We start from the raw sequence: 23,040 nt of genomic DNA, 5'->3' as shown, positions 1-23,040 counted from the left end.
CTTCTCCAGGGTGCAGCTCAGTTTCCCCATCCTTTACATTTTTTAATGAAGAGTTTTATTGTGTGTGGGGGGGGGATACACCTGTGGAGGTCACAGACTTTGTGGGTGTCTGCCATGTGGATTTTCTTTTGGCAAGCTCTCTTACTCCCTGAACTATTTCTCTGGTCCTTTTCCATCCTTTAGTGTGTGTGTGTGTCCGTCCGTCCGCGCAGGTGCGTGTCACTGTGGTCACTATAGTAGGGAGGATCAGGGATCAAATTCCAGATTCTTCACTGCTTTCGTGTCAGTCAGTCTCACCTTTACCTCACCTGAAAGGTAGGTAAAGGGCTATTATTGATCCAGACGATACCCCAGGTGTCACTGGGTTGAGATAAAGGTGCCTGCGGATGGGGATGCTCAGTACTGCCCCCACTCCTACCCGGAAGACCCAGGCGCCAATGAGACTAGGTTCGCAAGCAAAGCCTCCTCCTCCTGATGCTTAGGTCGCTTAGCAACGAAGGACCGGCTAGAAAGGAGCTGTGCTAACCCTCCACAGGCAGGCTCGGGTAAGAAACCCTCTCTGTCCCCCACCCCCTTCCTCTTTCCCGATGGTTCTCCCACCGGCCTCCAGCAGGTCACTGCTATTGCCTCGCCCTCGCAATTCCCAACCCCTGCCCGGTGGTGGGGAAAACTTGGCAACAGTTGCTAAGGCGCCGGCCCCGCCTCCGGTCGGGAGTATGGACGTCACTTCCGCCGGTGACCCTTTCCTGACCCTGCTCCCCTTTGCTGTCAAGGGATTCGAGCAACCCCGTAGAGGTGCTTGCAGGGCCCTGTTCCTGCTCGCTGCATGGGGACCACTGCAGGAGACGGGCTCCTGGAGAGTGGGGAGGGAACGAGTTTACAGACAGAGGCTGAATGCTTTCCCCGGAGTGGGGGATGATTCGGGGGAGACTTTGAGCCCCATTGGATATAGGGGCGCCTGACCTGCCACTGTGGCAGCCCTGTTTGGCGGTGCTCCATCGTCCTTGGTGATATGGGAAATGCAGTTCATACTTCCCAGGGCTCTGAGGACTCAGGTGCCCACCTAACACAGACCTACTTGTTTTCAGCAGGTGCACGACGCCAGCTCCCTTCTGGGGTGGGGGCGGCGGCCCGGGGGCTACCATGGCCCCCAACCACCTGTCAGTGCGGGAGATGAGGGAAGATGAGAAGCCCCTGGTGCTGGAGATACTGAAGGTGAGAGGCCGGCAGGGGCACCAGTGAGCATGCGCAGCTACTTAGGGACGTTCATTCAAAGTGGGTTCCACCTGCCTGCGCTCTCAGGGATCTCCAAAGGGGGAATATCTTTGCCTCGACTGCTTTCAAATGGTCCCTTATCCCTAGTTCCTTCTTACACCTCAGCTGCTATTTTTCAAAAAAGCAGCTGGAAGGGTGTGGGGGCTGAATGTTCAGGCCTCCTGACTGCCAGTCGGCCTCACCTACCAGCACCCAAACGACAGATGTTCTCATCCCCCAGACCCTCCTGCGAAGAGCCCACGGCCTCACTTTCCCTATCCTGTTAAGTCTTGCCTGGTGTTTTACCCTAGCATGCCCTCCATAGTCATTGGCTCCAGGCCCCGGTTCATTCATTCACTCAGCCCTCCACACCCAGTGGGTCAGACTGGAACTCCCCCAACAGCTGTCTTCTCTTCCCACTTGGGAACCCTTCCTTGGGCGATCCAATGTAATGAGTGGCTGAGCCCTTACTCCTACCCACAGGCTGGTGTAAAAGACACGGAAAACCGTGTGGCCCTCCACGCTCTGACACGTCCGCCAGCCCTTCTCCTCCTGGCTGCAGCCAGCAGCGGCTTGCGCTTCGTCCTGGCCTCCTTTGCCCTGGCCCTCCTGCTGCCGGTGTTTCTGGCGGTGGCTGCCCTGAAGCTGGGCCTGCGAGCCCGATGGGGCTCTCTGCCTCCGCCAGGCGGCCTGGGAGGACCCTGGGTGGCTGTCCGCGGCTCCGGCGATGTGTGTGGGGTCCTGGCTCTGGCCCCTGGTGCTAATGTGAGGGACGGAGCCCGAGTCACCCGCCTCTCTGTCTCTCGGTGGCACCGTCGCAGGGGCGTAGGCAGGAGACTGCTGGCCTTTGCTGAGTCCCGAGCTCGAGCCTGGGCTGGGAGTGATGGGGAGCCTCGGGCCCGGCTCGTGGTCCCAGTGGCTGTGGCCGCTTGGGGGGTGGCAGGGTTATTGGAGGCCTGTGGTTACCAGGCAGAGGGAGGTTGGGGCTGCATGGGCTATATGCTGGTTAGAGAATTCAGCAAGGATCTGTGATTATAGACCATGCCCTCTGGGGAGATGGGCGTGAAACCAGCACCAAAAGAGCACCTACTGTGTGCCAGGCACTTTTCATCCCCTCCCTCAGTGGAGTACCGAGGTTGCTGGATGCACATGCCCCGCAGTGGACCTGCCAGGTGTAGTAGGGTCTCTTCTTGGTAGACCCCAGGGACTGCTAGCGGTCACCCTGTCCACTCTTTGCCCCCTAGTCTGTATACACTGAAAAAACAAACAAACAAACAAACAAACCTCTGGTTCTACAAAACCCCTGTTGTGTGTGTTTTAGGTCTCGATGGGTATTTGGGGAGAGTGAGAGGCAGAGTTAAGAGTCTGTGACAGGGAACCCCCAAAGGGGGCAGATCTTCTGGAATGGGTGGGGCTGGGAGCACCGAATTTCCAAGCCCATCTGTTTTTTTACAGTTTGTTAATAAAGCCTGAGACTTCTGAGTGTCTGTCTCCTCTCTGATGCCTTTTCCAGCTGCTCCCTCCGAACCCCCTCCTTCCGTCTGGCTCCTCCTCTCCAAAGTTGACATTAATTGCTCGGGAAGGGGAGGTGCAGCAGTGCGCTGGGAGAAGGAGAGGCAGAGGCAGTGAGCTCACAGCGGCAGCCGGGCCTCTGCCAGGCCTTCTGAGTCATGCTCCCCATTACCACATTTTTCCCCCTTGCAGCTGCCTGGTGTGTGTGTGTGTGTGTGTGTGTACACCCCCTCCAGACTGAAGCCTTGACCCCTTGATCTCCCTACTCTCCATACCTTTGTTCTGGGAACTAATAAGTTCAGACACTCCTTCCTCAGATAGGGACTAGAAGCTTCCCATGCAGATTTAACAGGGTGGGTATCAAATGGAGAGAGGTTTTTTGTTTGTTTGTTTTTAGTTTCTTTTCTTAATCTAGGAAGTCCCTCCTAGTGTCTGGCTGCAGGCCTTCTTGCTACTGCAGAATTCCCCCCAAATCTGTCCACTTCCAGCCGCACTTCCCTGGCTGGATAATAAGAGGAGGCAGGAGGGTGTGCCCTCGGCCTTGTCCCCCCCAGAACCCAGGCAGGCCTGTCCCTTCCCAGAGTTGCCATCCCCATAAGCATCTCTGAGCACGTGGCCCTCTGGAGCCTGGCTGGCCGCCTTGCTCCAGTGTGGGTGTCTGCACTTGAACACCTCCCTTCTGCCTGCCCACCGCCCCCCCCTCAGCCTCAGCTGCGGCCAGCCCCCTCCCCCTCCTGTCCCCTGCTGCCTCCTTGCAGCCGGCTCTCCCTCCTGGCAAAGCCTTCAGCCCAGCCTGCTCCTAGCTGTCCACGGCGCTTCGGCAGCCGGCTTCCCTCCCTCCTTCCCTCCCTGGCTGCCTCCTCCTCCCTTCTCCTACCCTCCTTCCCCCTTCACCCCCATCCCCTGCCCTGGACTCTGCAAACATGAGGGTCTTGGCCTGCCTCCTTGGTGAGTGACCCATTCCTGGGGGGTGGGTACCTTAGGGACCTAGACTTTCACCTCTGACCCTTTAGCTTGTCTAATTTAGGGACTCAGGCTTCAGGGAACCAGTTCTGGCCCTTGGTGCTCTGAGATAGCTTGACATCTGGCCGGCCACACTAACCCTCAGGGACCCAGCCTTTAGCATGTCCTGCCTAGCAACCCAAGTGACCTGCCCTTTGTTGCACTGGCATTCTCACTGCGGGAGGGGAGGGGAGTAGGGGAGTGGGAGGTATCACTCCCTCCCATTCAATATGGTCCCCAGCTCTGTCTTCAAGGGTCAGGCATCTATTTGGGGCCCCACCCGCCCCAGGGACCTGCAACTTATCCAAGCCTCCACCCAAAGTCCATTCTAGCCATGGGGTTTCTGACTCAGAGGTGTGAGGAATCTGCATGCCATTGGATCTGTATGGGACTTAAGCCGGGAGCATGCAATGGGGAAAGGACCCCTCCCCTTTGACTCACCCTTCACTCTGTCCCCTCCAACCTCCTTTGCAGCACTACTGGTGGGGACCCAGGCTATTGGTAAGTGTCCTGACTCTCCAGTTGGCCTCACCCAGCTCCAAGTCTCCTGTCATCACTCTCCTGCTGCTCCCTGCTACCCTGATTCCACTCTGACCTTCCACACAGCCCTCAGTATCTCTAAGACACTCCACTCATTGTATCAGGAGTCTGGGTCCAGAGTCCTGTCTCCGGGGTAGCTAGCTTCCTGATGGTACCTTGTAAGATAGCTCCCTTCCCTTACTGTTCCCTAACCCCCAGACTACAGTTCTCCTGTCTGGAGTCATAGCTTTTGCTTCACCCCTCAGAGCGACTACGCCTGGCTGATGGCCCTCACGGCTGTGCAGGACGCCTGGAGGTCTGGTACAGCGGGCGCTGGGGCACTGTGTGTGATGACGGATGGGACCTTCGGGATGCTGCAGTGGCCTGCCGTGTACTGGGCTGTGGAGGGGCGCTGGCCGCCCCTGGGGGTGCCTTCTTCGGGGAGGGCACTGGACCTGTGTGGCTCAGTGAGCTGGCCTGCCGGGGCAGTGAGGGACAGCTGGGTATCTGTCCCCACCGGGGCTGGAAGGCCCATATCTGTTCTCATGAGGAGGACGCAGGCGTCGTCTGTGTAGGTAAAGGACTCAAACTCCTCCTATGTTGATGGCCCCAAGAACTCCCAAGTCCTTAGTTCCTGTAGATCTGAGTTGTCTAGAAGCTGAAAGGTGCCTACTTATCCCCATAAGGCCAGGTGTCCCATCCCAGGACCCCCCAGCTTACAATCACTTATTTCTGAGCCCTAGGGAATTCAAGCATTCAGGTGGTTCTTCTGTCCCAAGGATCAAGTGACCTCTCTATTCCTTACCCCATGGCCATCCTCACAACTCCCGTGCTCTCCCAAAGGTCAGCGTGCAGCTAACTCTAGAGAAGATTCGACATCCCTACTGGCTGGGGATCCGTGGCCACCACTGTCTGGGGAGCTGAGCCTGAGCTCAGAGGAGCCCCCAGTGACTCATGGTGAGCACAAAGGACTAGGCCTCCTGTCCCGCAACCCTCAACCCGCAACCGGTTCTGTCTCAGGTATGGGGGAGGTCATCTTGCTGCAGATGTTTTTCTGTGAGCTAGTGAGCTAGTGTCCTGCATTACCCAGGAGGCCTCCAGCACTTCAGACCCTCAGCGAGAGATCCCTAGACAGGCGCCAAGGAGTCAGGAAGGGTGAATAGCTCAGACCCTGACTTCCGGGTCACGTGTCGCTTTTCCAGCTCCCCAGCCAGCAGCAAGCTCCCAGAATGGTCCTCGCAAGAAGAACCCCCGACCACCCAAGCAGGCCAAGTCCACCCGGGCCCCTGTACTGACAAATGGAGCTTCCCGCCAAGGTAACCTCCTCCAAATCTCCCTGGTCTCCCTTCCTGATCTGGGTGCCGGGAGAACCTAGGCCCAGTCAAACTGAGGATCCCAGACTTTCTTCTGGGCCCTCCAAGGAGGCCAGTGTTCACAACTTTCTCTCTGAGGATTCAGTCAGGGCTGGCCACGCCCTCTAACTGATCCTTCCCTTATGAGACCCAGGGGTCCTGCCAAGGGCAGTTCTCTTTTTTTGAACGAGCCAGTCGGCGGGCAAACCTGAGTCCCCTGCCCTTTCTGGGCCTCACTTTCCACAGGTGGAGAAACAAGAGGCTGATATTATACCTAACCTCTTACAGTCTCCCTTCTCTGTCTGTATCCCCCAGAGCGACTGCGCTTGGTCTCAGGTCCCCACGGATGCGCTGGCCGCCTGGAAGTCTGGCACGGTGGACGCTGGGGCACTGTGTGTGATGATGGATGGGACCTCCGAGATGCAGCAGTGGCCTGTCGGGAGCTGGGATGTGGTGGGGCGCTTGCTGCCCCTGGGGGTGCCAGATTCGGACCTGGTGCAGGACCCGTGTGGATGGACGACGTGGGGTGTGGAGGAGGAGAGCAGGCTCTCCGGGACTGTCCCCGGAGCCCCTGGGGCCGGAGCAACTGTGACCACACTGAGGATGCAGGGCTGGTCTGCACTGGTATGCGGGGTGGGTGGGGGCACAGACTACCCCCTCTCCTCTTCAGTTCTCAGGTCCCAGCCCCTCCCTCCCCCAGGAAGCAGTAAAAGGCCTGGCCTCAAGTCTGTCTCTCTGCACATTCTCTGGGGAAATGGGAGAGGCAGAATTGAAGCTTGGGTTTAGCCTACCGAGCTTCAGCATTCGAGGGAGCAATGAGGCTAGAAACCGGGAACAAAGGGCTAGGGGTTATGGAAAGGCACTTGAGGGCTCCCTCCTCCATTCTCTCTCTTCCTTCTTCTACTGCCCCTCCTCCCCGTCCTCCACATTCTTGTTCCCTGTTGGCACCACTCAGTACCTATTCACCCATCCTGATCCCTCACTGGTCTAACTTCGTACCTGCGCACCTATGCTGGACTCTTACAGAACGTTAACATAGTCCTTGCGAACTCATTCTAGTTTCCCCTTTTGGTATAACATCTGCAGCTCCTCATTCATTCTAAATTCTTGTCATCCTGTCTCCTGTCCTATATCCAGGTCCTGCACCCAGGCTGCGACTTGCTGATGGTCCCCACGGCTGTGCCGGCCGCCTGGAGGTTTGGCATGGCGGTCGCTGGGGATCAGTGTGTGATGATGCTTGGGATCTTCGTGATGCCGCTGTGGCCTGCAGGGAGCTGGGCTGTGGGGGCGCGTTGGCTGCCCCAGGGGGCGCCTTCTTTGGGGAGGGGGCTGGACCCATAGTCCTGGATGATCTCAGATGTCGGGGAAATGAGACAGCCTTGCGATTCTGCCCTTCGAGGTCCTGGGGCCAGCATGACTGTCACCATCGGGAGGATGCTGGGGCCGTGTGTGATGGTAAGGGCCTATGAGTGACGTCAGTGGGGAAGGATGGGACAGTGGGTATGTGGCCACCTGGAGTGGATGGGAAAGAATGTTGTCCCTGCTCATGCTGCATTTCCTGTGTGTGGATTTCCCTCTTTTCCCACCTTACATTCTTCTGTGAAACCTTGGTTGGAGTTAACTAGGGGTAGCTTGGTCTCCCTAACAGACACTGGATATTGTTTGATGGGATTAACCCAACTTCCTTGCTCCTAGTTCAAGCCAGTCTTGCCTGCTTAGGGGTACTTCCCCTCTTCTCTCTGGCCTTTAAACTCCCTGCGCTCCCTCTACCCTCTTATTTCCACCCACTTCTTGCTGTGGGTCAGAGACTTCGAGGCCCTGGGCTTCGTCTGTGTGTGGCAGCCCCGGAGGTAATATTAGTGTCTTCTTCCTTGACCTAGGCATGCCGCTAGGCGATGTGCAACCCACAGCCCCCACAATGGACAGCAACACCTCAGCACCCCGGCTTCTGTCTACCTCAGTGAGCCAGACCCCAGGCCCAGTAGGCAGTCGGCCTCCTGCCTCTCCCACTGACCCTCCAGAGCCTGGGCCTGAAGCTGGTAAGTCCCTCTCTGCCCTGGTTGTGAGACTGTCCCATGCCTCTGCTCACTAGGACACATACTGGCCTGAATGCCCTGTTGACACCCTAAAATCCAGGGCAGTGTTTGCACACGGCTCTCGCCTTCTGTAGCTGCCCTGAGTGGGGCAGAAGGGTGAGGATGAGAGTCTGCCATCACAAGCTTCTCATGCCCTGGGATGGAACTGTCACAATGTGACACAATGTCACAACTGTCACAATGTTCTCTGGCTTGCTCCAAGTGACAGCACAGTTTAAAAATTGTTTTCACATGATGAGGACTAGGGAGATGGCTCAGTGGGTAAAGTTCTTCCTGTGCAAGCATGAGGACCCAGGTTCAGATCCCAGCACCAGAGGGAAAAAGCTGGGTGTGGCAGTGCATACCTGTAGTTCAGGGCTGGAAGAGCAGAGTCAGGAGGGCCTCTGGGGCTTGCTCTAACTCCAGTGTGTATGTGTGTGCGTGTATGTGTGTGTGTGTGTGTGTGTGTGTGTGTGTGAGAGAGAGAGAGAGAGAGAGAGAGAGAGAGAGAGAGAGAGAGAGGAGGGCCCCTGGGGCTTGCTCTAACGCCAGTGTGTGTGTGTGTGTGTGTGTGTGTGTGTGAGAGAGAGAGAGAGAGAGAGAGAGAGAGAGAGAGAGAGGAGGGCCCCTGGGGCTTGCTTTAACTCCAGTGTGTGTGTGTGTGTGTGTGTGTGTGTGTGTGTGTGAGAGAGAGAGAGAGAGAGAGAGAGAGAGAGAGCAGGGCCCCTGGGGCTTGCTCTAACTCCAGTGTGTGTGTGTGTGTGTGTGTGTGTGTGTGTGTGTGTGTGTGTGAGAGAGAGAGAGAGAGAGAGGAGGGCCCCTGGGGCTTGCTCTAACTCCAGTGTGTGTGTGTGTGTGTGTGTGTGTGTGAGAGAGAGAGAGAGAGAGAGAGAGAGAGAGAGAGAGAGAGAGGAGGGCCCCTGGGGCTGTGTGTGTGTGTGTGTGTGAGAGAGAGAGAGAGACAGAGACAGAGACAGAGAGACAGAGAGAGACAGAGAGAGACAGGAGGGCCCCTGGGGCTTGCTCTAACTCCAGCAGTGTGTGTGTGGGGGGAACAGGAGGGCCCCTGGGGCTTGCTGAGTCAGATCAGTGAGCCTCAGGGTCGGTGAGAGACTCTGCCTGAGAAAATAACTTAGAGAATAATATCAGCCTCTGGCCTCCACACGAATGCACATCCATCCATCCATCCATCCATCCACACAAACACCCAGGAAATTCTCTAGAGCCGGAAAGATGGTTCAGTGGGTGAAGGCGCTGGCTACAAGCCTGACAACCGAAATTTTAACCCCAGGACTCACTTTGTGGAAGGAGAGCATTAACTCTCACAAATTTTCCTGACCTTCACATACATGTGGTGTCACACACACACACACACACACACACACACACACACACACAAATAAGTAAATAAATGAATGTAATATTTAAAAAACTCTAAAAAAGTAAAATAATTCCCTTGGTTCAGTGGGCACAGTGGTGTACTTCTGCAGTTCCCGCACTCGAGAGGCTGAGGCAGGAGGATTATGAGTTTGAGGCCAGCATGGGCTGCACTGTGCATCCCAGAGAGCGTCGCAAAGATCAACACCATCTTTTGTTTACCTGTCCGTATACTAAGAAATACCTTTGCTTTACTATAAATACGACCATTTCTGTCAAGTGTACGGTAATATAGCCTTTCAATTTTCTAAAATTATGTTTATCTCTGTGTGTGCACGTGTGTCATGATGCACACACATGTGGAGGTCCCAGAGATCAGACTCTCAGGGTGTCAGGCTTTGTGGCAGGTACCTTTGCCCACTGAGCCACCCCTTTCAATGTGTTTTGGGTATATTCCTCACAGTGGGGTTTCTGTATCACATGGGAATTCTATATTTAGCTTGCTGAGGAGTCACCCAGCCAGGCCTGACTCTGTGGCTAATGCAGGAGAACTCGATCCACACCTGCCATCTGGACAGAAGGGTTAATGAGGCAAAGCCTATCATGGAAAGATAGACATTTGGAAAGGAAGTTGGAAGGCAGAAAGATGAAGGTTTAGATGCCAGCGGGGCTCTCCGACCCTAACTCTTGGCTTTCTCCCTCTATTTCAGGGTCTCCCCAGCTGCGCCTGGTGGCTGGTCCCAGCAGGTGCTCTGGCCGCCTGGAGGTATGGCATGATGGACGCTGGGGGACAGTTTGTGATGACGGCTGGGACATGAGAGACTCGGCCGTGGTCTGCCGGGAGCTGGGCTGTGGGGGGCCTCGGCAGCCAGACCCTGCAGCAGGCCGCTTCGGTTGGGGCGCGGGCCCCATCTGGCTGGATGACGTAGGTTGTGTGGGGACGGAGGCTTCGCTGTCAGAATGTCCCGCTGCTTCCTGGGGGAAGCACAACTGTGCCCACAATGAGGATGTTGGGGTCACCTGCACTGGTGAGAACACATTAGCCATCTTCTGGCGCTAGACGGGCTTCCTAGAGGAAGGAATGGATTCTAAGGGTAGTGTTAACCTAACCGAGTGCTTACTAGGCCCAAGCCCTGTAGTGGGTAATTTAGCTCATATAACCTCATTCAAATTGCCTAAGTTTGGTGGGGTAGTGGTGGCTCATGCCTTTAATCCTAGCTCTTGGGAGACAGACAGTCAGATCTCAGTGAGTTCAAGGCCAGCCTGGTCTACAAAGTTCCAGGACAGCCAGGATTGTTACACAGAGAAACCCCGTCTGGAAACACACACACACACACACACACACACACACACACACACACACACAGCCTAAGTCTGACCAAAGTAAGAGCTAGTTAAAACCAATGTTGCAGTACATTTTCCTCATTTTTAGGACTCTGGTCTCTGACACCGACCTAGGAACTGGGTGTGCAAAATGGAATGGGCATAGTGTATGGGTCTTTGAGAAGCTCAATACTCATGGAGAGAAAGAACACAAACAAGCTATTGCAAATCAGTGTGGCAAGGTAGAGTTTGGGAGGCTCTGAGACCAGCCTGAGGTCCATCCATTGCTAAAGGGACTCCCAGACATGAGAGGCCGTCCGCTCAGGATCGTGTTTCCGCAGAGTGAAGACGTGGGTTGAGTTCAGCAAGGGGAAAGGCACAGAGTTCAGAAAAAGTCCCGTGGGGTGAAGCAGCTCGTGCTGAACTCTCCCAGAACATGTGTAACAACATGCAAGGATGGCCAACCAGATGTGTGGTCAGCTTGATGGGTAGCCTTTTTTTTTTTTTGACCACATAGATGTAGCTGAGCATGTACGTGGCTGTTCAGAAGTCACATTGTCCATATAGACTAACATAGCACAAGTCAGGGTCCCCAAACACAAAGAGTTTCTTATTTTTTTAAAAAGATTATTTACTTTTATGTGCATTGGTGTTCTGCCTGCATGTGTGTTTATGTAAGTGTGTCAGGTCTTCTGGAACTGGTGTTACAAACAGTTGTGAGCTGCCATGCTGGGAACTGACCCTGGGTCTTCTGGAAGAGCAGCCATTGCTCTTAACTGCGGAATCATCTCTCCAGTTCCCTACCCCCACAAAGAATTTCTTACCAGGCAAGAACATTCCAAGGACTTAGAAGTCATCTTTCTGAAGCCAGGGGAAATGTACCCAAGCTTGTGTTGAGCATGGCTCACCCTAGAGTGCCTGTGTGGCCTAGTCAGAAAGATATAACATAGATAATGGTGACTCAAAGCATGACGTCATTAGCTCTGCCCCTCTCTCTGCTGGGAGAGCCACGGAGAATCAGAAACAGGGACATGGCCTGGTGGACATTGGGCCACTCTAGGCTGATGAATATGAAGGAAGAGGCAGGGGCAACAGGCATGCCTATAACATTGTCATTTGAAAGGCTGAGGCAAGAGGGTTCTTAGGATTTTAGGGCTAACCTGGGCTATAGAAACACTGTCACACACACAAAAACCCCAAAAAACAAATAACAACAGCATAACTAGGGCTAAGCCGGACAGTGATGGCGCACGCCTTTAATCCTAGCACTCAGGAGGCAGAGGCAGGTGAATCTCTGTGAGTTTGAGGCCAGCCTGGTCTACAAGAGCTAGTTCCAGGACAGGCTCCAAAGCCACAGAGAAACCCTGTTTCAAAAAACAAAACAACAAAAAACCCAGGGCTAAGTGGTTAAGAGCTTTAGAGGACCGACCAGGTTTGATTCCGAGCACCCGAGTGGCAATTCTCTAACTGCCGTTCTGGGGGGATCTGTTACTGTCTTCTGACCTCTATAGGCACTGAACACACATGGTGCACAGATATACACTCAGGCAAAACACTCACATCAAATAAAAGTAAATGTTTGGGGGGGGGCCAGGCTTGATGGTGAAGACCTGTAATCCCAGCTACTGGAGAGCCTGAGGTAGGAGGATCTCAAGTTCAAGGCCAGCCTGGGCTACAGAGTGAGCCCTGTCTCAAAGAGTAAGATAAGCAGTTGTTATGCTAGTAAGATATGAAGCCTTTAGGGCAGTGGTTCACAACCCGTGGATCCTGACCCTGTGTGTGTGTGTGTGTGTGTGTGTGTGTGTGTGTGTGTGTGGTGTGTCCAATGACCCTTTCACAGAGGTCACCTAAGACCATTGGAAATATCAGATGTCTGCATTACAATTGATAACAGCAAAATTACACTTATGAAATGGCAACAAAAATAATTATGGCTGGGGGTCACCACAACATGAAGAACTGTATTAAAGGGTTACAGCATTAGGAAGGTTGAGAACCACTACCTTAGGGTATGCGCCTGGGAGGGGGAAGCTGTCCTAAGTAGCTCTGTGCCTTGCCTTGAAGAAGCACTGGTTTTTATTATTTTCAATGACGTGTATGTGTGTTTATTCGTAGGTTTGTACACGCAAGTGCCCTCAAAGGCTAGAGGCACCGTGCCCTGGTTCTGGTAGCTGTCAGCCTGCTGGCTTGGGTGCTGGGAATAGAACCCGAGTACATTCTCCTCTCTGCTGAGCTGGCCCTCCAGCCCCCGTTTCCAGCCTTCTGTGGGATCTCCATGCTGATTTCCCACAGTGGTCGCATGACTCTGCACCCCCAGTGATAGTAAATAGGGATTCTGGTTCCCTGCCTGTTCACCAGCATTTGCTGTCATTTGCTTTCTTGATGTTGGCCATTCTGATGGGACGAGATAGGATCTTAAGGTTGTTTTAATTTGCATACCAGGCTCTAATGACAGCCCCAATCCAGTGGTAACACAGGTGATCTTTGATGGATCACACAACAAAACCCAAAGCTATGAAAGGGGGAAAGGGACGTTGTTAGGGATGAGGGGGCTGAGAGGAGGGAGAGTGGATGGAGAGAGTAATTCATTATAGACATGCTTGCAATTGTCAGAGAACAAACATACTTAATATAGATTGCTAGTTGGGTGGTGACATACACCTTTAATTCCAGCACTCGGGAGACAGAGGCAGGCAGATTTCTGAGAAACCTTGTCTCGAGAAACCTGTGTGTGTGTGTGTGTGTGTGTGCGTGTGTGCGCACACGTGCGTGTGTATGTTGTTTATTTGTTTTTGTGTGTATGGGTAGTTTGTCTGCAAGTACATCTGTGTACCACGTGTGTGCCTGAAACCCTCAGGGGCCAGAAGAGGGCTTCACATTCTGAGCCTGAAGTTACAGACAGTTGTGAGCCACCACATGGGTGCAAACCCAGGTCTTCTAGAAGAGCAGCAAATGCTCTTAACCACTGAGCCACATCTCTAGCCCAGCACACTTTTTTCATTTTTATTTTTTTTAAGTGAAAAGAGGGATGAGGACATGGGCTAGAGGTTTGTGATAGAGTCCCATGAGTCCACCATCATGGTTTCTACATCTTCTCTTTCCTCCCTCTGGCCTCCTAGGGACCCCTGGCCTGGATACTCTCTCAGACCCCTTCAGCTGGAGCTGGCTCCCTGGGCTGGGGAGAGATCAGGATGCCTGGATTCCAGGAGAGCTGGCCACCAAACCCTCTGCTGACCTCACCTCCAGTGTGCTAGAGAAGACCACAAAGTCTCCAGGGAAAGCGCCCAAGAGCACTAAGAAGTGGGTGACTAAAAACACGAAGCGGCCAACCACTCCGCCCCCTGGGATGCCAACCACTAGACGCTCCAGGGTCCCAGGCACCCCAAGCACCCTAAATCTAACTCCACGTACCTCTGACTTACCTAAAAGACTGACCACTGAGGCTCCCCACAGACAGATGTCACATACCCCTGTAAAACTGACCCCCAGGGTGCCCTGGGAGTGGACCTCAGAGACTGTAACATCACTGTCCACTCAAGGCCCCCAAGAAGTGACCTCTGAGGCCACCATCACACAGATCCCTCAAGCCTCCTTGGAGCCATCTGGTGAGAGCCCAGAAGGTTCTCTGGAGTCCTCCCGAGATCCAGCCCCCTCCCCATCTGCTGGAGTCCCTACACCATCAGGTGAGCAGCGGAGGGTGAAAGGGATTGGGAACAGCAACGAGGCCATCCCCTTACCTCCTAACCCGAGGGCCTCCCATGCCCCCCAGGTCCCTTCCGGGTTCGTCTGGCTGATGGGCCTAACAGGTGTGCTGGCCGGCTAGAGGTGTGGCATGCTGGACTGTGGGGGACGGTCTGTGATGACAGCTGGGACCTTCGGGATGCCACAGTGGCCTGCTGGGAACTGGGCTGTGGAAAGGTCCTGCCCCGAGTAGGGAAAACCCACTATGGCCCTGGGACCGGGCCCATCTGGTTGGATGACATGGGCTGTAAGGGGAGTGAGACCTCACTGAGCGACTGCCCCTCGGGGACGTGGGGGAAGCACAACTGTGACCACGAGGAAGACGTGGTGCTCTCCTGCACCGGTACAGGGGGACAGTGAGGGAGGTTGAGGGACTCAGTGCTCACCTGCACCGGTACAGGGGACAGTAAGGGAGGCTGAGGGATGCGGTGCTCTCCTGCACCGGTACAGGGGACAGTGAAGGAGGCTGAGGGATGTGGTGCTCTCCTGCACCGGTACAGGGGGACAGTGAGGGAGGCTGAGGGACTCGGTGCTCACCTGCACCGGTGCAGGGGACAGTGAGGGAGGTTGAGGGATACGGTGCTCTCCTGCACCAGTACAGGGGACAGTAAGGGAGGCTGAGGGAATGGAGTTAGAGTGGGACAGGATGACAGCGTCATCTAAGGAACTGGTCAGAGCGGGGTCAGGGTGTGGACATGTAAGGGTCGCTGCAGGAGACTGGAAGGAAAGAGCAGTGGCAGGGACCTCAGAGAGCGGAAGGAGACACATGCTATCTAGTCTCTCCCCAGGGTACACAGGTGACGATGATTATCCCTCCTGGACTTGGGACCCCACTTCAGGAGAGGACCTGACCAAAGGAACCACTGCAGCAACACGACCTGGACAAACTCTTTCCTGGGGGGCTACCACTAGGAACCCAGAAGTCCCCTCTTCAGGAACACAGAGGCTGCCAGACACAGGTGAGGGCCTTGGCCGGGAACTTGTGTGGGTGCGTCTGCCAAGCTCTGCCTCCACCACGGAGTCCCAGGAATCAAACTCACATTGTTTGGCTTGGCAGAAAGCACTTTTGCTCCCTGGGCTGTATGGACCACCGTGTTTGTTTTTCGAGATGGTGACATGTATTCCCAGACTGGTCTTGAACTTGCTATGTAACTGAGATTTGCCTTGAGCTCCTGATCCTTCCTCCTTCCCTTCCCAAGTGTTGACAGTACAAATGGGTGCCACGTGGTCACCCATAAAGATCGTTCTAACTGAGCTGGCCGAGGCCTCCAAGGCCCTGCAGGCTTTCCTTGAACTTATCCAGACATCATAAACGTGTGTCCTGTGCTTGGACTTGACCGCATTCATCTTCTCCAGAGTAGAAAGAGGCAGCGGTTGGCTCTGAGAGGCCAGAGGGCATCGGCCAGTCAGAGGGCATCGGCTGGTCCCGAGCGACCAGGAAGTGGCTGACCTCCTCAAACCAGAGCGTCTGTGGAAATGACCCAGAATCCTCAGCTCAGGTTGCCCTGGTAGCTTCTCCTGGGAAACTGAACAGAGTCCTACAGAGTCTGGCAGGCCACACTCTGTCCTTGTCAGCTGTAGCTCAGACACAGGCAGGGATCCCTGGGGCCACGAGTTCTGTCCCCTGCCCTTCCCAGCCTGCCCAGCAGGCTCTCTGTCCCTCGACTACTCCACGGCTCTGTCTCGCTGTTGTCTACATCCTTCCATCTCTGCTGCCAGCACGGGGATCGGAGATGGAGAGACACCCTGGTCCCCAGCTGCCACCCCTTGTGTTCTCTCCTTACCTCCCACCCAGCTGTCTTCCTCATGGGCACTTCCTAAGACCTCCGTGACGTGTGTGTGTGTGTGTGTGTGTGTGTGTGTGTGTCTGTGTGTGTGTGTGTGTATCAAACCTGTGTCCTGGCAGGGCATGACCACTGAGCCATCTCTCCAGCCTCTCCTCCCACCTATCATTTCCTCTCTTCTTGCTTTCCTGGGTTCCCCCCCATTGTCCTCCCATGCCCTCTCCTTTGATTTCTTCCGTAGTTCGCTCCTTTGCCTTTCATGTCTCACTTCTATTTCCTTTTTAGAAATTCTCATTACGTTGATCAATTGTGTATGTGTGTGCATGCATGAGTATGCGCCAGCCCATGTGCCACCGTGCATGCGTGTGTGTGTGTGTGTGTGTGTGTGTAAGTCAGAGCACAACTTGCAGAAGCCAGTCCTTTCCTACCACGTGGGCTCCAGGTACCCAACTAGAGTTTCCTGCATGCTGCCGTCTCCACCCAGTGAGCCCTCTCATCTGCCCACTCGTGTTTCCTACTCCAGGTCCCTTCCCTTTCTTTTTCTCTCTCCTTCCTCCCATTTCTTCCTTCACTCTTCTCCCCAACTCTTTTGATATGCTGTTTTATAGCCCAGGCTGGGATTTCCTGTGTAGCTGAAACTGGCCCCTCTCCCAGATGCTGGGATTCCAGGCACAGTGCACCACATATACCTATCTTCTTTTTGGTCAGCTCCTGTCATGTTCTGAGTCACGTTTTCTGTTCTTTGGTTGCACTGTTTCTGTCCTATCCCCTGCCTTTCCCACCACCGTTTCTGTTTCCCTCGGTCTCCTTCATTTCACTGTCTCCACTTTCGACTGCTAGCAATGCCTGCCCGTTTGTATATCTCTCTGCCTGTCACTGCTGGGACGATCAGCCCATATTCCTTCTGGAACCCAGAAAGCACAGTCAGGCCTGGTGGGGCAGGTATGTGCTGCTCTGCCTGGCATCTCATTGCATCACAGGAGTGCTGTGCATTTTGATTGGCCACCAGGATCCAGCGTTGCCACCTGTAGAGTGGAGCAAGGGAGCAGGCTCAGGGATTTGTGACTTGGACCCCACAGTAGCTTATGATGGGATTAGGGTTGACCATTGAGATGCTGGAACCGGGAATGATTTCCTAGAGACTCTGATTCTCAGTCAGGTGTGGCCGGAGTTTCAGAACCTTTGTTCTGTGCAATAAGGGCGGCTTCCCTGTCCCTCAGCACCCCCTTGTGGTGGAATTGATCACATGCGGGGCACCCGCCGCTGTAGAGGCAGCTAGTCCCTGAGGCAGGTTTCCAGGGAGAAATAAATGCAGAACAACAAATGGTGTAAGGGGACTCTCAGGTCAGTTCCGCGTAGCAAGGCTTAGGAAAAGGTATGGGGTATGTGTATGACCAGAATGGGACTCTGTTTCAAATAGTTTGCTTGTGTCTTATGTATGCGTTTACATGTGTGGCATGCTTGTGTCTGTCCCTGCAGTGTATGGACAGTGTGTGGAGGACAGAGGACAATTTCTGATGCCATTCTGCAGGCACTGTCTAAGCCTCGTTTTGTGAGACAGAGTCTTTCAGTGGCCTGGAGCTCGCCGGTGAGGCTAGGCTGGTGGCTGAGAAGCCTGAGAGTTTCTCCTGCCTCAGTTTCCCCAGCACTGGAATTACAAGAGAAACCAAATGCCCAGCACTGGAACTCACTCTGTAGACCAGGCTGGCCTCGAACTCAGAGATCCTCCTGCTTCTGCCTCCCTGAGTACTGGGATTAAAGGTGTGCTGCCACCACCCGGTGCTTTTTATTTTCTTTAAGCGTGTGTTCTGGGACTCACACTCAATTCCTTGTGTGTGCAAAGCAAGCACTCTACAAACAGAAATATCTCCAGTGCTTCTTGGCTTGCTTTTGAGACCATCTTATTCCACAGCCCAACCTGGCTTGGAAGTCAACTATGTCATCCAGGCAAGCCTTGAACTCTCAGTGGTAGGACTGCAGGCAGGCAGCACGATGCATTGGGGTTATGCATGTTGTCTTTCAAAGGACAAGCCTGGGGTCTGATTCACTCAGCAGACACCAGTCTAGACTCCACGGGGACTGAAGTGAGTTGTGTGATGTCATGTCCCAAGCCAATGTGCAGAATGCACTTGAACTCACTTATGACAGAAAGCATTGCTGGCAGGGTGTTGTATGACACCAACCCATAGGCACAGGTTCCTGAGGTTGGAATGGTGGTTATAGTAGAGAAATCAGGAAAAAAGCCTCCTAGAAATGTGATATTATCCAGCGGCAGAGGAGAGCAGGGAGGGAATTATTTTTTTAATTAATTTGGGTGTGTGCTATGACACAGGTGTGGAGCTCGGAGGACAATTTGCATGAGTTGGTTTTCTACTTCTACTGTATGGGCTCTGGGGGTCCAACTCAGGTCATCGGGCACACAGCAAGCATCTCTACCCACTGAGCCATCTATCTCCTCACTGACCCCCAGGAAGGGGCTTCTCAGAGGACCAAAGACCTTTGGGAGAAAATTTGCTTAGTCACGGGACTAGGATTTTTTTAAAATTTTTTAAAAATACTTATTTATTTTATTATGTATACAATATTCTGTCTGTGTGTATGCCTGCAGACCAGAAGAGGGCACCAGACCTCATTTCAGATGGTTGTGAGCCACCATGTGGTTGAGGGGAATTGAACTCAGGACCTTTGGAAGAGCAGTCAATGCTCTTAACCTCTGAGCCATCTCTCCAGCCCTAGGATTTTTTTTTTTAAGATTTATTTTATGTCTGGGTAGTGGTGGCAATGCCTTTGATCCCAGCACTCATGAGATAGAGGCAGGTAGATCTCTGAATTTGAGGCTAGCCTGATCTACAGAGTGAGTTCCAGGATAGTCAGAACTACACAGAAAAACCATGTCTCAAAAAACTAAATACACACACACACACACACATGGCTGGACGTGGTGGCACACTTAATCCTAGCACCCCAGAGGCAGAGACAGGTGGATCTCTGTGAGCTTGAAGCAAACCTGGCCTCCATAGCAAGTTCCAGAATAGTCAGAGATATATACAGAGATCCTGTCTCAAAAAACTTGGCTTATTTGTGCATATATTTGCACTTGCATGCACACACACACACACGCGCGTGCGCACGCGCACGCGTGCACAGTGCCCCATGAGACCAGAAGAGGACATCGTTCTGAAGCTAGAGTTACATTATGAACTGCCTGAGGTGTGTGCCAGGAACCCAGCTTGGGTCCTCTGTGAGAGCAAAAGATGCTCTCAGTCACCAAAGCAACCTCTCTTGCCCCAACAAGGTAGGTTTTAAGCTCCAAGAAGTGCCTACATTTATCTCTCTGGCTGTAATGCCATCACCATAGATCCAGAGGCTTAAACAACACAAATTCATTTTCTTGGTCTTCTGTAGGTCAGAATGCATGGATCTCACCGAGCCAAGATCAGGGTGTTGGCTGGGCTGGTTCCTATGGGAGACTCTGACCTCTCGACTTTTCTAGACGCAGCTCCTCCCATCTCCAAAGCCAGTACTGTGTCTCCCTCTGGCCTGAACTATGTGTTTAATTTTTTCTTGTTCACTTCAGCCTGGAAATGTTTCTGTATTTTAAGGATTTATAAAATTGGAGAATTTGGTTTCTCTTTTTATTGCTTATTTATATTTATCCATTTATCTATTTACATTGATTTATGTTTGTGCATGTGTGTGTATGTGTGTGTGTATGTCTCAAAAGAAAAAAAAAGAACTTGTTTGGGATAGCACGATAGTCCAGCCATTGTGAGGGTTTGTACCCGAGGTCAGGGAGCTCGGGAGATGGAAGTAATGCTTGTGTTTCCTTTGTGAGGAATTTCGTCAGTCTCTGCTTTCAGTAGCCAAGAGCATCCTGACTGAGGGCCTAGTGACACACGTTGTTGAGGAGGCCGAGTGACGTAGGCTGTGACGGGGGCTGTGGTAATTTGTCGGGGAGATGAAGGTAGAAGGAGAGACCCAACTCTCTTCCTCATACATCTGCAGATGACCAGGGCGGTTATGAACTCTCCTGGACGTGGGATGCACCTTCACGGAGGGGTCTGTCCAGAGGGACCCCCACCACAACCAAACCCCGACTCACTGTCGCCAGCAGCACCGGCAAGAGTCCAGGCCACCCTTTTCCAGCTCCGAGGGCCCGTGCAGGCACAGGTGAGGCAGGGGTAAAGCTGAGGCCTGGGGAGCTTGTGCTGTGGGGTGCAGAGATGGGCTTCAAATTCCCAGGGGTAACCCAGGTCTTACCTCAGGAAGACCCGACAGAGGGCTAGCCTACAGCAAGGAGTCATTAGCTAGAGGAGAGATGATCCTAAAAGGATTCTGTCAACCAAGAAACAGTGGTAGCTAAAGACATTAGGGTTGCAGGCAATTATAAGGACACCTAAGAACTAGTCTACCCGTCCTTGGTCTACCCTATGACAGATAATAACTTTCTTTCTTTCTTTCTTTCTTTCTTTCTTTCTTTCTTTCTTTCTTTCTTTCTTTTCCTTCCTTCCTTCCTTCCTTCCTTCCTTCCTCTCTTTCTTTTTTCTGTTTTCCTTTTTCTTTTTGGTTTTTCGAGACAAGGTTTCTCAGTATAACAGTCCTGGCTGGCGTGGTACCCCCTTTATAGACCAGTCTGACCTCAAACTCACAGAGATCTACCTGCTTCTGCCTCCCGAGTGCTGGGATTAAAGGCGTGTGGCACCACACCTCACTAGGTCACTTCTTTTTATTTAGTCTAGGCCCCCAGGCCATGGGATAATCAGGGTAGTTCTTCCCTTCTTAGTAAAATCTCTCTGGAAACACTTATAGACATATCCAAAGAGCTATGTCTCCTAGGTGAATCCAAACCCAGTCAACCCCACAGTGGAAGTAAATTATCACATAGAGTCGCACTGTGGGTGTCTCCTAGGTATCTTACTGTATTTCTGCATCCCAAAGCGTATTCATCTTTCTGGTCCCTGGGACTTTTCTTCAAACCTTCCACTATCCTCCAGAGTTCCTTCCTACTTGTATCCATGTACGTTCCCCTCAGAGACCACCAGGTGGCGGCAGGAACCTCACAGGAGGAGACGAGGGGGGCACTAGGGCCTGGTGAAGTCTGCCAGTGACCCATGATGTCACGAAGATCTTTGCCTTCTCATTGGTCAGCTCCTCAAGGGGCGTTGCGGGACACGGTGGGTAGGGCAACCTGACCTCAGACTGATCTGCCCCTGGCCCCCTGCCTTCTCCTCCAGGTTCCCCAAGGAAGCCAAAACCAGAGCGCAGGCTGCTGCGACCAACCCCAGCCAAGACAGCACCCACCACCTCATCCCCAGCTCCTTCCACCTCCCCAGCGCCTTCTGGCTCACCACTGACCTCTGGCTCCGGGCCACAGTTCATCCCTGACTCAGCCACAAAGCGGGAGAGGACCACAGGCCCTCCCCAAACATCTCCACCCACCCCGGGACTGACCTCTTTGACAGCCTCTGACTCTGCTTTGTCCACTTCTGATGCCAGTTTGCTCCCTACTGGGACCCCACAGCACTCCCGGAGCCTGACATCCACTTCCCCTAAAGGACTAACCTCTGACTCCTCTGCGCTACCAGAGGGGACCAGCCTTTCCCCTATCTCAGAGCTGACCCCAGGATCCGACATAACCCCAGGCTTGGGTACAACACCTAAAATAGTCCCAGAGAGTTCTGACTCCTCAGGCATCCTCATGAGCCTCAGGACCCCCACACAGCCTTCCACCGTCCCTCATCCCACCACAGCCCCTCACCCCAGCCCAGCCCCTCACCCGACCACCACCCCTAACCCCACCACCATCCCTCACCCCACCACTACCCCTCACCCGACCACGACCCCTCTACACACCACAACTTCTCACCCTACCGTGACCACTGAACACACCACAGACCCTCAGCTTCCCAGGATCCCTCACCCCACCACAACACCTCAACCTCCCACCAACCCTCATGCTTCCTTAACCACTGCCACCCCTACAAAGTCCCTTCCATCCTCCCTGGAGACGGGGTTTCCCTCTGTCACTCTGGAACCAAGGGTCAAGCCTAGCCTACACCCAGAAATGACCTTTGAGGGAGCCCCTCCCACAAGCACATCCCAGAAGCAGAACCTGGAGCCCTCTCCAGCCTCCAAGTCTGACCCCTCCAGGCTCTCTCCAGCCCCAAGCATGGACCCACAGTCCACGGAGATCTTTAAACCACCCAGAAGCCGGAGTTCCACATCAACCTCTCCACCTCTCCAGACCTCACAATCACCTCCAGACCCCACTGTGACCTCCGACCTTCACCTCTCTTCTATGGCCCACCCGTTGGACCAACCTCCCCCTGACCGCTTCACTCAAGGGCCAAGCCCTAATCACAACCCAGATGCCCTTGGACCGTGTCTGTCCCCAGTACCCCCTGTAAGGGTCATGGCTTGTGAGCCACCTGCTTTGGTGGAGCTGGTGGCTGCTGTGAGGGAGGTGGGTGACCAGCTGCGGACGCTGACTCAGGTCCTGGAACAAGACCGGCAGGAACGTCAAGTCCTGGGGCTGGGCCTAGTCCGGCTGGTAGAGGCTGCCCAGGGTCTGGGGCAGCTGAGCGAGACTGTAAAGAGACTGGCAGAGGTGGCCTGGCCTCCCAGCACCCCTGTGCCCACCACCACCACCACCGAGGAGGAGGAGAGGCCTCTGAGGGGAGATGTGTGACTCCTTCTGAAATTCAGGGTGCTTAAGATGCTCTCAGACAAAAGAGAACCAAAGTATCTACCACCCGAGTGTAGGTGTTGTTACTGGGGGAACAGGGGACCCTGGGGGGACAGAATCACAAAGCTGATCCTAACTTGTCAACCTCACATGTGCTATGGTCATGGTGATGGTGACGATCCTGGACACAAAGGCAGGAATCGCAGTGACAGTGTTGATGGTGATGGTAATGTTGGGGGGTGGTGTTGCTAGAGATTGGGGTGCTTATGATGAAGTGTGACAATGTGACTGGCAACAAGGGTGTAGTGACGAAGGTGGTGACGGGTGCTGAGGGTGATGGTGGTACTTGGGAGGTTCTGATGGGGATGCTGGCTAGGGATGGTGTTGATACTAGTGATGATGCGGGTAGGGATGGC

At 53.8% G+C, this 23,040-nt stretch overlaps 2 protein-coding genes across 8 annotated transcripts; both read left to right on the top strand.

Annotated features, from left to right (window-relative positions):
- The first annotated feature begins 21 nt into the window (after nt 1–21).
- On the top strand, nt 22–2,736 carry Nat14 (N-acetyltransferase 14 (putative)). 4 transcript variants are annotated; one of them, XM_087909528.1, is made up of 3 exons: nt 22–545; nt 1,092–1,215; nt 1,738–2,736. In XM_087909528.1, exons 2-3 carry the CDS (start codon nt 1,144–1,146, stop codon nt 2,284–2,286), a joined length of 621 nt encoding a protein of 206 aa, XP_087765654.1. In that variant the 5' UTR covers nt 22–545; nt 1,092–1,143; the 3' UTR covers nt 2,287–2,736. The 4 variants fall into 4 exon arrangements, with proteins under 4 accessions (XP_087765654.1, XP_087765650.1, XP_087765653.1 ...); XM_087909524.1 differs by having other exon boundaries at nt 1,089–1,215; XM_087909527.1 differs by having other exon boundaries at nt 22–795.
- A 775-nt stretch (nt 2,737–3,511) lies between these two features.
- Nucleotides 3,512–22,690, top strand: Ssc5d (scavenger receptor cysteine rich family member with 5 domains). 4 transcript variants are annotated; one of them, XM_087909510.1, is made up of 14 exons: nt 3,512–3,714; nt 4,243–4,269; nt 4,554–4,862; nt 5,131–5,307; nt 5,490–5,603; nt 5,955–6,263; nt 6,777–7,094; nt 7,520–7,678; nt 9,802–10,119; nt 13,534–14,097; nt 14,184–14,498; nt 14,944–15,114; nt 19,945–20,109; nt 21,174–22,690. In XM_087909510.1, exons 1-14 carry the CDS (start codon nt 3,690–3,692, stop codon nt 22,625–22,627), a joined length of 4,425 nt encoding a protein of 1,474 aa, XP_087765636.1. In that variant the 5' UTR covers nt 3,512–3,689; the 3' UTR covers nt 22,628–22,690. The 4 variants fall into 4 exon arrangements, with proteins under 4 accessions (XP_087765636.1, XP_087765640.1, XP_087765637.1 ...); XM_087909511.1 differs by having other exon boundaries at nt 3,513–3,714; nt 5,131–5,244; XM_087909514.1 differs by lacking the exon at nt 14,184–14,498.
- The last annotated feature ends 350 nt before the right edge of the window (nt 22,691–23,040 follow it).

This window comes from Myodes glareolus, chromosome 1, assembly GCF_982192425.1.
Source record: "Myodes glareolus chromosome 1, mMyoGla1.1, whole genome shotgun sequence".
Taxonomy (NCBI): domain Eukaryota; kingdom Metazoa; phylum Chordata; class Mammalia; order Rodentia; family Cricetidae; genus Myodes; species Myodes glareolus.
Note: the sequence above shows the minus strand (reverse complement) of the source record. Positions and strands in the feature narration are given on the sequence as shown.